Genomic DNA, 12068 nt, shown 5'->3' on the forward strand with positions numbered 1-12068 from the left:
TAAAGTTTCTTATTTTGTTATACATTCTATAAATTTTGGACAAATGTCTAATAATGTATATCCACCCTCAAGGTATCAAAGAATCATTTCACTATTGTAAAAATCCTGCATTCACCTCTTCATTTCTCCTCTGCCCATATTCCTGACATCCACCAGTTATTTAAATGTCAGGTCAACACTCTGATGCCCTCTAATGTTTTTTGTTGTCATTTCAGGTTTGTTTTCCTCTTCATGAGGTGTGTCTTTGATGTAGTAAAGACAACTCTGCTGGTCTAAAACTGTTAGCTTGAATTAAAATGCAGAAATAAAAACTAACAAGCTGATAATAGAGCAATTACTATTGTGTCTGTTCATCTTCTTTTCCACAAAGCTCTTTTTGTAATTTATTTGTTTCAACCAAATAATACTTCTCTTAACCTTATATATTTAAGCAAATAAAAAAATAGCAGAAAAATATAGGCTTTGATATTTGTCCTGCTCTTCTTGTTCTCCCATGCCCCAGTTTTGGTGGCCATCAAGTTCAAAACTCAGGCAGTTCTGTACTTGACAAATTGGTGACCCCACAGTGACTCATGTTTTTTATCCAAGTTCCTGCTTAAAAACAGTCATTTAGAATCATACAAAAAGGAAAATATTAGATATATCAATCAACGTTTTAAAACTAGTGTAACTTTTTCATTAGACATTTTAGTTATTAAGTCTAGTGAAATTGCTAAAAACAGAATTTTCATAATTAGTCTTAACCCCCATCTCTTCCTTTTAATCCAAACAAGCCCAGCTCTGTCCACCATTTTTTCTGTTCATAGACTAATGATACACAGCTAACAGTAGCATAAACATATAAGCACAAGCTCCTTAGAATTAATAAAATTAAATGCAAGTCAAGAAAAGTATATGCATTTTATTTTGATAAATTTCTGTTAAAATTGTACCTTTTTATTTTTAACTATTTATATAGAACTAAAAGATTAATGTATTTCTGATTTCTATGCCTAGTACCAAAAAGGTTTTTGTTGTTGTTCTTTGGTTTGGTTTGGTGCTAGGGATTGAACCCAGGACTTCATGCATGTGAAGCACATGCTCTACCACCGAGCTACTAAACCTAGAGCCCCTAATTAAAGGCAACTTTTGCTTAACTACTTTCTATTCACTGATAATGAATATTGCAAAAAAATAAGCAAATCAGTATGTGTTTAAAAGCCATGCATAACAAATTCAAAATGTACAGAATAATTCAAAGACATTTTGAACAAAGTTGTTGTTCCCTATATGTGTTTTTTCTTGATGAAATACAGAGCATCTTTTTAATATCCTATTAGATTGATGTGAGGATGCTTTGAAGGAGGGTATCAGAGCTCAAGAGTAGTAGCTGCTTTCAAACATGGTTTCATTAATGTTAATGGATTACATCCCACATTTCATAAGCTTTAGGGTAGTATAGCTACTTGAGGATCATAACTGGATTATAGTGCACCCAGTCAGTAAAATTTTAATCTGTTGGGTTTTTATGAAAATACATTATTAAAAGAACCACAATAGAAAGTACTTGATTAATAACACAGTTCATATCCAGAGAAATCATTTTCTTATTGAAGTCATTATGTGTTACAGGTTAAATTCATATTAAATTTATGTTACCATTCATTTGGATGATCTAATGATGTATGTTAAGGAGCAATTTAGTAACATAGATCAATAAGTAGTTTAACATAAGTTAACTTGCATTTAATATTTTAAATTAGAAATATTAAGAAGATCTTGCCACATCCTGTTAATGCTATTACATAATGTAATGCTTTGTCAAATAAGCCAACACAGAAAGACCAATATTACATGATATTGTTTATATGTGAATTTAAAAGAGTAGACCTTATTTCCTTTCGAGAAAAAAATAATTAAAGAGTGGTTACCGGGGTTCAGGGAATGGGGGAAATAAGGAGATATTAACCAGTAGGTACAAACTTAGAAATAGCTATAAGACAAATAAGCTCTAGAGGCCAGTTATCACCCACATGATAATGACAGGTAATAATAATGTATTGATAATAAAATTTGCTAAAGGAGTAGATCTCATCATTCTCATCCCCAAAAATAAAAAGGCAAATATATAAGGTGATAGGTATATTAATGACTTCATTTGTGGTCATCATTTCACACTGTATATACATGTCAAACCATCACTTCAGTAATACAGTTTGTCAATTGTGCTTCAACAAAGTTGGAAAAAACATATTCATTTAAAAGGCACTATATTGCAAAGATTATAGTTGTTTCAAAAAGAGTAACGTTCCAGCTCAGTGTTAACCAGTGCCAATCAAAAGGTGGTAGTGTATTTTTGTTCCTTAGATGTGTATTTGGGGAGCCAGAGAATCTCCCAAGTATCTAAAAACCCCAGTGACAAAAGTAGAGAATATAAAAGTCATAAAAATAGCATGCAAGAAATAGTCTACTGCAAGGTTCAAAGGATAAACACTAGCAATTATTATCCAACATTTAGAAAATGATCTAACAAAAGAGAGATAGATGGCAAAATAAGATTGACTTTATTATTGAATGCATTGTTCTCCATGTTGAGAAATACATATATCCTTAAATTCTTGTCCTCTGATTTTAATCAGCAAAATCAGTAGCTACCAAACCAAAGTTGAATGAAGTTTTGAGATAATTACTGAGATAAGACTTCTAATAGTAACTTATCCTTCATAAAAATCACAATCATATTTCAGAGGGAGGAAATACAAAAGTTTATTTGTTAACTTGATTTTCAGCATAGATCTACTTTGCAAATAGCTGTGCAACCCTTTGCTTTGCAAACAAAAATGCATCTTTGAGTCAGTATGCTTTTATAAATATGATGTACAAAGCAATTTATTTATAAAAAATGTTGATATGTATAAACATATTAATAATTCCTCCTGAATAGAAATTTCAATAGCATGAGAATTCTTTGGAGATTAAAGCACACTAGCGATAAGCACATTGTGCTTAACCTTCTACCCACTGTGAAAACATTTCCTTTCATTTTGAAAAAGTAATATTTTAAAAATTTTGACTCCCTTTTTTTTAACATGAGAAGTATAAATGCTAAGAACTTGCTACTCTTGAAGCAGAGAGCTTCATTTAAAAATTATGAAAATGTATTTGACGTAAATACATGTTTCTTTAATTCAATAGAATCCAGCAGGGTTTCCAATTTCAACATTAAAATGTGTTAATATTGATGAGCAATAGTTTCTCATTTTTGGCAAAGCCACTAGAGTCATACTTTTCTAGAAATTCAAATTAAGTTTTAAGACTATTAGTGACTAAAATATTTATTTCCCTTTGAGCAAACTATAATTAGGTGGTAATGTAAAGTTTGTATTGCCAAAAACGTTTGAGTTATAATTGAAATTGTTGCTCTGAGGTCTGTTATTTCTATTCAACATGAACATGCAAAAGCAAAAGAGCTAGTATAACCCCATGAAATCATTATCTAATACCATAAAGCTAGACATCTTGCTGGTTAGTATAACATTTCCAGAAATAGATTCCTATATTTGTTTCTACACACAAAGTTCTTGCTTTTGAATTTATGCTATTGAAGATATTGAAATTCGGTATTTATTCCTGTGTATGAGACAGGAAATTGTTTTATTTTCAATATTATTTAGGAAAAATTATGCATATTTAAACTCAGGCATATTAATAAATATTCCTGAAGTAGAGAATCACATTATTCACTAATATCACATAGGCTAGCAACTGAGATGATTCTCGTCACTTTTTTTGTCACTTAAATAGCTTAGATCTGTGCTTTTCTCAATTTTCAAGACTGCAACTAAAAAATAAGTGGATCTGATCTTGCGCCAAATACACATGCACAACATGTGGAAGACAGGGAGGGTGTGTATGTAGTGTTTACAATGCATATTTGTGTGTGTGTTTGTGTATAATTGAAAAAAAAATTCAGAGAAGTCCTTACCACATAAAATCTAGTAGCTTGTGTTTTATTATATGTTATTCTATTACAATAAAAATGTATTTCCCAACTCATGTAATTGATTTCATGATTCACTAAATGGGTTACAACCAACAACTGGAAAAACACTGCCTCAGGCAATGGCAATAAAATTAAGCATTGGCAAAATGAATAATGTCTTGCTACTGCCACCACCATAATATTGTTCCCACCCAAAGCCAGTGTAGCAGGTGTTATTTAAGCCATGTAGAGGTCAACACGGAGGCAATATGGCCAAAATTGTTTTACCACCATCTATAGAAGAATGATAGGACCTTTTTTGCCACCAGAATTCATTGAATTACTGTTATAAAACTAATTGTAAGTTGCTTCATATTTGATGGAAGGATGATAAAGAATATACATATTAAACCGTTGATATTGCATTTGGAAAGTGATAAGTACTTTTAAATTTATCTGAAACAATATATGTTCACGATTAACCCAGAAAATAAAGGCAAAATCCTGTAATGAGTAGACACTCGCCCTTGGATTACCTGAAAATTTTATTTATTTATTTATTTATTTATTCATTCATTCATTCATTTATTCATTTATTTATTTTTAGTTGTAGATGGACACAATACCTTTATTTTATTTATTTTTATGTGATGCTGAGGATAAAACCCAGTGCCTCACACATGCTAGGTGAGGACTCTACCACTGAGCCACAATCCCCAGCTCCTGCCTGAATTTTTTAAGAAGGTATAATATTCTCCAGGAAATGTTAAGTAAAAAGAGAGAGATTGATTTAAAACAATAGATACATAATATCATCTTATATGTAACAAAATGACAAAAATACACATATATCCGTACTATATTTTCTTATTCAGAAAGAAATAGTGAAGACAAAGGAACCCATGCTTGGGATATGGAGCATATGAACTTTTCTCAGTATATATTCTCTCATAGTCTTAACTCTGAAATCACATAAATAACTTACAGTTTTGGAATTAAAATCAAAGACAAAAGTCAAATAATATATGCATGATATGGAAAACATGTTTATATGACAATTGTTATAAATCAGAATTTATATGGAACTTATCAGTAAAAGGAATACAGTTAAAATACTAGTCATATTGAATCTGACTTAGAAATAACAAACTGAGCTCTTTTCTCCCTCCCCACAAAAAATATGAATAAGAATCTCTTGCTTAAAATCAATAATCTGTTCCCAAAAACATGCATTGCAAGTACATTTTTATCATTTTAAATGGGAAATTTATAATAAATTGTAAGTTAACTCCAAACAGTGCTGATTTTCTATTAAGCAACAAAAACAATGATATCTATGGAAAAGTAACAAACTATCACAGTAGGATCTAAAATATTTAAACGTTGTTTCCTAGTCACCCAGCAATTATGACTGTTACTAAAACACAGTTGCTTTGTAGGTAGTTACATATGTTGTTTGAATGCCATATGAGAAGCTATTTATGATGTAGTGTGGCAAAGACCACATAGCAATAAATTCAAGAAAACACCCTCTTATAGACTACCAAACCAAAGGAAACATGTCTCTTGATGAAAGTGGAGAAAGGAGTAGGCAGTGAGGATTAAAGCAGCAATTGTCATTTGTTGTAGGTGACCGTGTGCAGGAAGGACAAAGGGACAGTTTTAGGCAAAGAGAAATTGAGAAGAATGAATGGAGATTCTGTGTATCTTAGAGCTGCTGTAGAGACTGATGAACAATAAAACTTTGATAAACCCTCAGAGGTGGTGTTCAAACAGAAGGAAGACAAGGTTACACAAGGCAGATTGGCTTAGTAGTTCCGTCAAACATTCCTTTGTATTGTGCTGTAAGAGATATCTATTTTTGAAAGGCTTATAATCACATGGAATCTGACTCTGTGCACATTTTCCTAGCAACATCCAAAGCATGTAGTGTGCTTGTTTACACTCGGTGCACTTTGTAAGAGGTCTACATGTGACCTTGTGTTCTGCCAACTTGCAGGGCAACTCAACATTCTCCCATGACATCATGTTGTTTATGACTTTGTATTGAGATGAAAGATTCAAGAGGATAAATAAGTGTTTCCACTTGGTATCTACACCAATGTTCATGACAATGTAGTTAGAAGTTTGTATGTACTCTGAAGTTAGAATATTAAAAGCCAAGAATCCTTCTAATGCATAAACATTAACTTGGGAAACATTCTGGAAACATATCTGCATTTTCTAGCTCTGCCTCCCTGAAAAGATCTAAAAGTAATGTAATCTGATGGCACTGGTCACACCCAATCACAAAGGATAGCCTCTAAATGCTATTTTCCAAAGAAAAATAATAAGAGATCCTTGAAGGAATGGTTGATTACAGGGATGGGGGAAAAAAATAAGTGAGATGAGCTTGTAATATCTGTTCATCCCAGAGAGCAGACCTGTGGAACTGAAGGGCTCATGTCGTACAGGCACCTACCTGCAGAGGTCCCAATGAGCCAACAGTGGGACAGCTGGAACATCAAAAGAGTGATTGGTGTACTTGGTTAAAGCCCACATGTTCATAATTTTATTAAAACAAAGAAGTAAGATAAGAGAGAAGAAAGTAAGATGGGAGAAAGGAAGGAAGGAAGAAAGGCAGGCAGGTGGGCAGGTGGGTGGAAGAGTAGGACAAAAGGAAGACAGAAGGAAGCAGAGGACCAGGACAACAATGACAAAGCAAAACATGAACGTGGATACTTTTTTGGTGGGATGTAGAGTTGAAGTTTTGCATTAAGGGAAATTTTACACCCATGGAGATCTCTGCTTCAGAAGTAAATCAGTAAGCAAGTATGGGTGTGGGTATTACATCCTGCAGCATTGAGATTGCCCCAAACTGGAAACAACTTAAATAGTTATCCTAAGAGATTAATTAAATAAATAACAGTGCCGCCTATTTATGGATTATTATGAAGCCACTAAAAGTAATGGAGAAGACTTTACAAAATGATATAAAGATGTCCATTTCATATTGTTTAGTGGGACAAAAGGGAGAATTCAGAATGATATAAAAGATTTTATCATGCTTTTTCAGAAGCCAAAGTAATATGTGATTATGCAAATAAATGTATCTGTCTTAAAAAGATAAAAGTTTGGAAGCATTTAAGACTACATAACTAACAATGAGCACCTTTGGTATTAGAATTTGACAGTAGATGTCATTAGGGGTAGTTTTTGAGAGGAAACATTCAAATTTCATTTTATATATTCTTATGTAGTTTAAAGCTTTTTAAATAAGCATGTATTGATTAGCAATACATATGTGAGAAAGATACAATAATCCTTTCAATGAGCTGGTTAGATTATTGCTTACCCTTACCTCTTTCTTCCAAAGGTGTCAAGCAACCAACAAAACTTGCCCCACAAATTATATATGGAATAATCACATCTGTAGATGCCTGGCTCAGCAAGATTTCATTTTTTCCTCAAATGCTGGAGATGGTAAGTAGAATCTTATTTTGGTGCATATATGGTCTACATTTTGATTAACACATGTTAGTATTAAAACCTCATGTACAATATTCAGATCATCATTCTTTGAAATAAGAGACTATGAAACAAGACACTTCCTACTTCATATTAGTATTATTTTTAGCTTCTTTGTAAAGGAACATGCCCATGTTTGTGTACATTCCTTTAATGAAAACCATAAAAAGGAAAATGTTTTTAAATACACTTGTTTCACATCACACCCAGAACTGAGTAAGGTACAGTGAAGATGTCCTGTGTTTGTCTAGACTCAGCAGATGGAATCCATGACATCTGCGGGCCCAACAAGGAGCTGGATGAAGAGACTTGTCAGTGTGTCTGCAAAGGGGGGCTTCAGCCTGCCAGCTGTGGACCCCATAAAGAACTAGACAGAGACTCCTGCCAGTGCGTCTGTAAAAACAAACTTTTCCCCAGCTCATGTGGGGCCAACAGAGAATTTGATGAAAACACATGCCAGTGTGTATGTAAAAGAACCTGCCCAAGAAATCAACCCCTAAATCCTGGAAAATGTGCCTGTGAATGTACAGAAAATCCTCAGAAATGCCTCTTAAAAGGAAAGAAGTTCCAACATCAGACGTGCAGGTAAGAGATCTTCATAAACAGCATGAATTCCTCTTAACTAGAAACATGTTCTCAACCAAGAGCACCTTTCCTAACCAAACTAGCACTTGTTTATAAGAATGAAGCCAATAAGGTCTGGAAGACAAATTATGATTTTTAAAAAAAATGTTTAGATAGATTTTTTTAAGTTAATGTGTGCATTACCGGAAAAATAAAAACACAAGCAAAGAACAAAGTTATCTAGTCAAAAGCAGCTTAATTGGACATATCCCTCTAGGTCCTGTGTAGACAGATACAACATCCCATTTTGTGTGATTGAGATCATAGTGTGTGTATGATGCTTTTCCACATGTCATGAATATTCACCAATTCAAAATACCAAAGCTACATGACTATTTTTGATAACCAGGAATACACAACAGCAACTCAATCTGTTAAAAAAAAATGTAATTCTTTATTGGGGACAAAAGTTTCACTGAAGACAGAAATGGTAACAGGCCTCTAGGTAGACATATTGGCAGAGTTACAACTAAAAATAAAATAAAAATATTTTTTAACCAATGCTAAACTTTCATAGGACCAACTTTGCTCCCAAAAAAGGAAGACCATTATGTTGGGGACCAAAAACAGATCCAAGCTCAGAATACACTAAATCCTTGTCCCAGAGGCTAAGGTAGTGTTGTTTAACATGAGTCAGAGGACTTGTGTAGTATTTTTAAAAAATGTATCTGGGCCATCCAGACCTGCCCCTGTCAGAGATTATGAAATCTGTAAGATGTAATTTAGAACAAACTATTCTAGCTGTAGTCAGTTTTGATGTAAATTATGTTGTGTGCATGTATGAGTGTGTAATTACAATGCCCACTAATGTGTATAACTATAATGCACTAATAAAAAAATCTTTTTAAAAAAGATATGTCACTTAAGAACTAAAAAGTAAAAATAAAAAAGAAAGAAAGAAAAAGAAAACAACTTACACATAAGGGATACGATGGTACCATCTAGGGTAGAATTTTATCCAGAAATGAAAATATTTACACTAAGTATTTAACAGAATTTGAGAAATGAATTAATATATTATTAATGGTTACTCAAGACTCATTTCTTAAGCCTTGGTTTGGTTTTCTTCTTCATCAAAAAATAAATGAGTTTACTGCACTCAAGGACTTACAATGTTAATCTATGAATTTATTCTTCTTTAGTCTCAGAGAACATGGTGAACTGCTGTTTAAATCAGGCTTGAGACTTTTGACATTTTCTCCCAAATTCCTTCAGTCCTGCCTTCTTGCTTCCATAATGTTAATATCTTCAACTCTATCTTCCTTTTCCCTCGTTTGTGAAACTTCTGCAGTTCCTTCTATTTTACCAGCATCTTACAGCCATGCTGAGCATGCTTCAGCGCTTCTCAGAAGCTAAGCATGTGGCCCTGGCTTTCACCACTTTCATCTCCCATTTATTCAGTCTGATTAACGCCCTCTGTGTTCAGGTTATGTTTAAGCCACCAGTAGCCTGTTAGTTGCCAGATCCAGTGGATAATTTTGTCTTTCTGTAGCCTGGCCTTTCTGTTACCTCTTTCTTAAGCTCACCTCTTTGTCTGACATGCAGTTTGTGCTTTCCTGGTTGTCCACTACATTTTCAGACCATTTGTTTTTAATTGCTTTCACTGGATTCTTTTTTTTTTCTATTCATTCTTTAAATATGGGTTGATAATGGCCTTTTCAACAGATAAAAGAGTTTTGTGCTCTCATTTAAATTTACATTTCTGAAGATCTGTCTACCCCAGCATTTTAGTTACAGCAATAAGAGGCTTCAATGAATCTATGTATCTCACTGATCATATTTTTCCTTTTCTTATTGTTGCAGAGTGCCTTATGGGGCTTTTATAAGGCACTTTAGACTATGTTAAGCAATAATTATATTCCAATTTTACTTGCATATTTCTACTTTAATTACCAGAAAGAGATTTTGAAATTACACTACTATCCTGGAAGAATGTAGATACTAAGACTTTTTTAACCTTATTAAACTATATTTTATATTGAATCCTTCTTGAGTGGGTCTAGTACATATTGGAAAAAACCTACAGTTTTTATGTCTATAAAACCAGCAATCATATTATCCTGCAGATTTCTTATATTAATTTTGTAGAAAAGATTTCTATCATCATATTTCTCTAAATAGGATGCATCCTTTCTGATGACTTTCTATTTACTGCAACTATTTCATATGCTCATTTTTCTTTCTAAGGGTACTGTTCCAGATTTTGTGGTAGCAAATGGAGCATATGCATTCCAAAAGTGTGGAGGGCAGAGCATGTTTTCTTTATCTACAGCTTTAATCAGCAAAATTCACTAGTCATTGAGAATTGTATCACTTTGTAGTAAAAGAATATCAGTGATTTTATGATTATGAATTTGGGTTTTAGAAGTGTTTTAAAATGTTAACTAGATATGCTTTGTTTTCTACAACAAAAGAGATGCAATTCAGTATTAAGTGTCTACATATTCTTAGAGTGCCCTTTTGATTTCCACCTCAAGTTGTCTTGTATTTTTTTCCTGTGTACCCATTCCACGTATTAGGCATACTCTTATTCCAAAAAGTTCTTCAAAGACAGTGCAGTTTATTTGAGCAGCAGGGCTGCCAGCAGATTGACGGATTGGTAATTTGTTCTTTCACCACCACTAGAATTTGGAAATCTAGGCTGGAAAAAGAGGGACCCCCAAGGTCAGTATTTCCCCTCTTCCTCCTTTGCCTTGGGCTAATCTGTTTCACATGGAGCCCAGGTGGAGAAAGGAGAGTTAACCACCATCATGCAGCCAGCTGCCAAGTAGAAACATAAGAGTGAGGGTGGGCTGTTCACTGAGGACCTCAGTTCTGCCAAGATGGCTGGGTTTAATTGCCTGGAAGTCTGGGTCCCATACATGTCCCACACTTTTGTGAATTCTGCTATGCTTATATGATCACAGTAAATCAGCAGACCTTAAATATTCACTTTCATAATTTCTGTCTTATGTTACTTTCATCCACAAAGTAGAAGGCACTTCAAAAGAACTAATGCTTACAATATCCCATCCTTCCATTTATTACATCAGCAAGCAAGACATGTTTTTAAAGGCTTTTCCATTCCTCTAAAATTTTGTGATCATAAGCACAAACTTAAACATTTGTCAACCTATGAATGACTTTTTGAAAAAAAATAGTAAGCTTTTTTTTCTTGTTTAAATTTATAAAACTTAGTCAAAAAAATTTAGTACATTAGTAGCATAATGAACTCATTGCCTTGGTCTTTGATGAATGTTTTCCTTTTTGTTTTCCTAGTTGTTACAGAAGGCCATGCAACCGACTGAAGCACTGTGAGCAGGGACTGTCATTTAGTGAAGAAGTGTGTCGCTGTGTCCCTTCATATTGGAAAAGACCACATATGAACTAAGACTGTCCTGTTTTCCAGCTCATCATTTTTCTATCATGAAAAACTGTCTTCACATTAGAACTGTCTATGAACAGAGAGACCCTATGGGGCCGGGGTGACAAAGACAGAAGTCTGTGTTCCTGGACCATGTGGATAACTTCACGGAAATAGACTGGAGCTCACCTGTAAAATGCCTCTTTCAAAGACTGGTTTTCTGCCAATGACCAAACACCTGAGGTTCTTCTCTTGTGATTTAAAAAAAAAAAAAGAAAGAAAAAAGAATGACTATATAATTTATTTCCACTAAAAATATTGTTTCTGCATTCATTTTTATAGCAATAACAATTGGTAAAGCTCACTGTGATCAATATTTTTATAATATGCAAAAATATGTTTAAAATAAAATGAAAATTGTATTATAAGTTGGTAAATTCAGTTCATTACCATCATACATTCAAAGCACAAACTGATAGGAGAACATTGGTCTTCTGCTGCCCTTGTTCTTTGTCTATAACCAGATGTCAAATTTTGATTGCTATGAAAAAGTGTAAAAGAAAGTTGCAGAAGGACACTAATATGCTATTACATTTTGTTTAAATTTATCTAAATATAGTTAATAATTATAAA

At 33.4% G+C, this 12068-nt stretch overlaps 1 protein-coding gene across 1 annotated transcript in view; it reads left to right on the plus strand.

The window, feature by feature from the left end:
* The window catches only part of Vegfc (vascular endothelial growth factor C), a 114740-nt gene extending 102877 nt beyond the window's left edge, over positions 1 to 11863 (plus strand). Inside the window, exons 5-7 of the mRNA XM_046427551.2 lie at positions 7317 to 7423; positions 7720 to 8053; positions 11351 to 11863. Of these exons, the coding sequence (XP_046283507.1) occupies positions 7317 to 7423; positions 7720 to 8053; positions 11351 to 11462 (553 nt within the window). The 3' untranslated portion in view covers positions 11463 to 11863. The remainder of the gene's footprint in view (positions 1 to 7316; positions 7424 to 7719; positions 8054 to 11350) is intronic.
* The last annotated feature ends 205 nt before the right edge of the window (positions 11864 to 12068 follow it).

The sequence above is a fragment of the Marmota monax genome, unplaced genomic scaffold, assembly GCF_021218885.2.
Source record: "Marmota monax isolate L192 unplaced genomic scaffold, Marmota_monax_Labrador192_F-V1.1 WCK01_AAM20220418_F8-fsc00159, whole genome shotgun sequence".
Taxonomy (NCBI): domain Eukaryota; kingdom Metazoa; phylum Chordata; class Mammalia; order Rodentia; family Sciuridae; genus Marmota; species Marmota monax.